The sequence below is a fragment of the Limulus polyphemus genome, unplaced genomic scaffold (genome assembly GCF_000517525.1).
Source record: "Limulus polyphemus unplaced genomic scaffold, Limulus_polyphemus-2.1.2 Scaffold3288, whole genome shotgun sequence".
NCBI classification, from domain to species: Eukaryota; Metazoa; Arthropoda; class Merostomata; order Xiphosura; family Limulidae; genus Limulus; species Limulus polyphemus.
In genome coordinates, this window is record NW_013668898.1 from 91006 (window position 1) to 93537 (window position 2532).

The 2532-nt window shown below is 33.0% G+C and overlaps 1 protein-coding gene across 3 annotated transcripts in view; it reads right to left on the reverse strand.

Annotated features, from left to right (window-relative positions):
• Positions 1 to 865: 865 nt before the first annotated feature.
• Positions 866 to 2532, reverse strand: part of LOC106469077 — an 11663-nt gene continuing 9996 nt past the window's right edge. For all 3 annotated transcript variants that reach the window (XM_022397481.1, XM_022397482.1, XM_013929533.2), the window contains exon 5: positions 866 to 1395. In XM_022397481.1, coding sequence (XP_022253189.1) covers positions 1083 to 1395 — 313 coding nt within the window. In that variant the 3' untranslated portion in view covers positions 866 to 1082. The remainder of the gene's footprint in view (positions 1396 to 2532) is intronic.

Consider the following 2532-nt stretch of genomic DNA (forward strand, 5'->3'; position numbering starts at 1 on the left):
AATGGAGCTATTAGATGTTAGCATCATACAGATAACGTTCCAAGAGTTCATATTTAGTGTAATGGAGCTATTAGATGTTAGCATCATACAGATAACATTCCAAGAGTTCATATTTAGTGTAATGGAGCTATTAGATGTTAACATCATACAGATAACGTTCCAAGAGTTCATCTTTAGTGTAATGGAGCTATTAGATGTTAGCATCATACAGATAACGTTCCAAGATTTCATATTAAGTGACAATTCTATTTAAATAAATTTTTATTTCCACCTATCATAACTAGGCTATTAATTTATATAATTGATTACCTACAGACAATGATTAGTGTTGTGTAAATTAATTGACCAATCAAAATGAGTGTTTATTTCAAGTATACAGGTAATCGAAATATTACCATCATTATTATTGATTAATTCAACGTTGTTCACTTTATATGATTAGTGACATGACTCGCAAAAAATATTGAACTAATCAAAATTAGAGTTCTAATTATTACCTTAAATTACTCCACACATCCAAGTCTTACGTTATTGAGTTACGATCCCAACAACTAGTCCATTAGAGGAATCTACCAATAGCGAGCTCTGTTGATTGACAGAAAAATATGTCTTAAAAACTCATTTGAATCTTTCATATTCCTTAAACTAATAAGTTACCTGACGAGCTGTAAAAAGGTTTGATACTGCAATATACCGTATCCACGTTGTTCCGTGGCCAATTTGACAAACTCTTCGTCGTTATGCCATTAATGGTGTAAAGATTTTGTATATTCCTTTATCAAGGGTAGCATTATTAGTCATTTTTGTTTCACAGAAAAATTTCCGTGTACCAGTCATGTTAAAATTATTGAAAACTAAGCAAATGTGATTGTTGGAAGACTTTAATTTCCTTGTTCAAGAGTAAAACAGTCCCACAAAGCATCAATAAATAGTTATAATAGTCTCTGTTAAAGAGCAGATTTCTTACTAAAATTCTGAACATTTTATCAAAAAAAGGTGTGGTATATACAATCTTATCTAAGGAAGAGTGATCCACCTATCAAAAATATGAAACTTTGAGATAAACTAGATGATCCTAGCTGTTACTCCGAGTCATCTTTCAGTTGTTCTGTGAGTTCATCTAACTTACAACACACCTTCTGTTCCAAGTCGTCCATTCGCTGTCTAAACTTGATAGTCAGCTGGTTCTCTAGGGCCTTAAGCTGGCCCTCTAATAGCTCTTTGATTTGTAAGATCAGCTGTTGCTGACAAGTTTGGAAGTGTTCATGCAGACTGGCTTGGAACTCTGCTGTCATTCTTTGAAAGCGTTCTTCAAGCTGCTTTCCTATTAATTCCACTAACTTCTGCTCCATTTGCTGGATAACTTCATGGAAGTCTTTATTGGAAATTTGATCCCTACGAAACACAGAAACAATTGATATCATTACCGAGTTCTTCGAACATGGGAGGCAAAGATCAGAAATAAAATGCATAGTTCAAGTAAAACTGCAAATATTGAAAGTTCTGCGTAGCTTGATTTCAAGACACCCGCAGGTTTAGAATAGTTGTTTTGACATGGAGAGTTTCTTATAACCATAAAGGCTATAAGGTCAACAGGTGTGTCTGGAAGAATCAAACTTTCAGTTCGTCGCAATGTACTGAAATCCTTAAAAAAAAATTTTGAATTTCATTTTTATGTAGTTCCTCAGACTTTCAATGCAATCCTCGACACAGCAGATAGCCCAATGTGGTTTTGTTTTAAAACAGACAGACAAATATCTTTATGTACGTGATATTGAGAAATAATCTAAAAAACAATATTTCTATGTAATTAAAAATGATTATCATGTGCATTCATATTTCATCCCAACACGTAATACTATAAATTTAAAATGTACACAGAACAACAATAAAAAAATATGATCACTAAACTGCTCAAGGAGTTTCTTTTAGATAAACTATATGAAAACAAAAAATTCTGGATCAACATTAATAAAGAACCCTACCTTTAACAGCAGGAGCAGCCTGAAGAATCCATGTGGAGAATTTTGTACCATCCCTATACTAGTATCAAACTTCTGTCTTTACCTAACAGAGTTCTTATCAAACTACTGTCTTTACCTAACAAAGTTCTTGTCAAACTCCTGTCTTTACCTAACAGAGTTCTTATCAAACTTCTGTCTTTACCTAACAGAGTTCTTATCAAACTTCTGTCTTTACCTAACAGAGTTCTTATCAAACTTCTGTCTTTACCTAACAGAGTTCTTATCAAACTTCTGTCTTTACCTAAGAGTTCTTATCAAACTCCTGTCTTTACCTAACAGAGTTCTTATCAAACTTCTGTCTTTACCTAACAGAGTTCTTATCAAACTCCTGTCTTTACCTAACAGAGTTATTATCAAACTTCTGTCTTTTCCATAACAGAGTTCTTATCAAACTTCTATCTTTACCTAACAGAGTTTTGTCAAACTTCTGTCTTTACCTAACAGAGTTCTTGTCAAACTTTTGTCTTTACCTAACAGAGTTCTTGTCAAACTTTTGTCTTTACCTAAC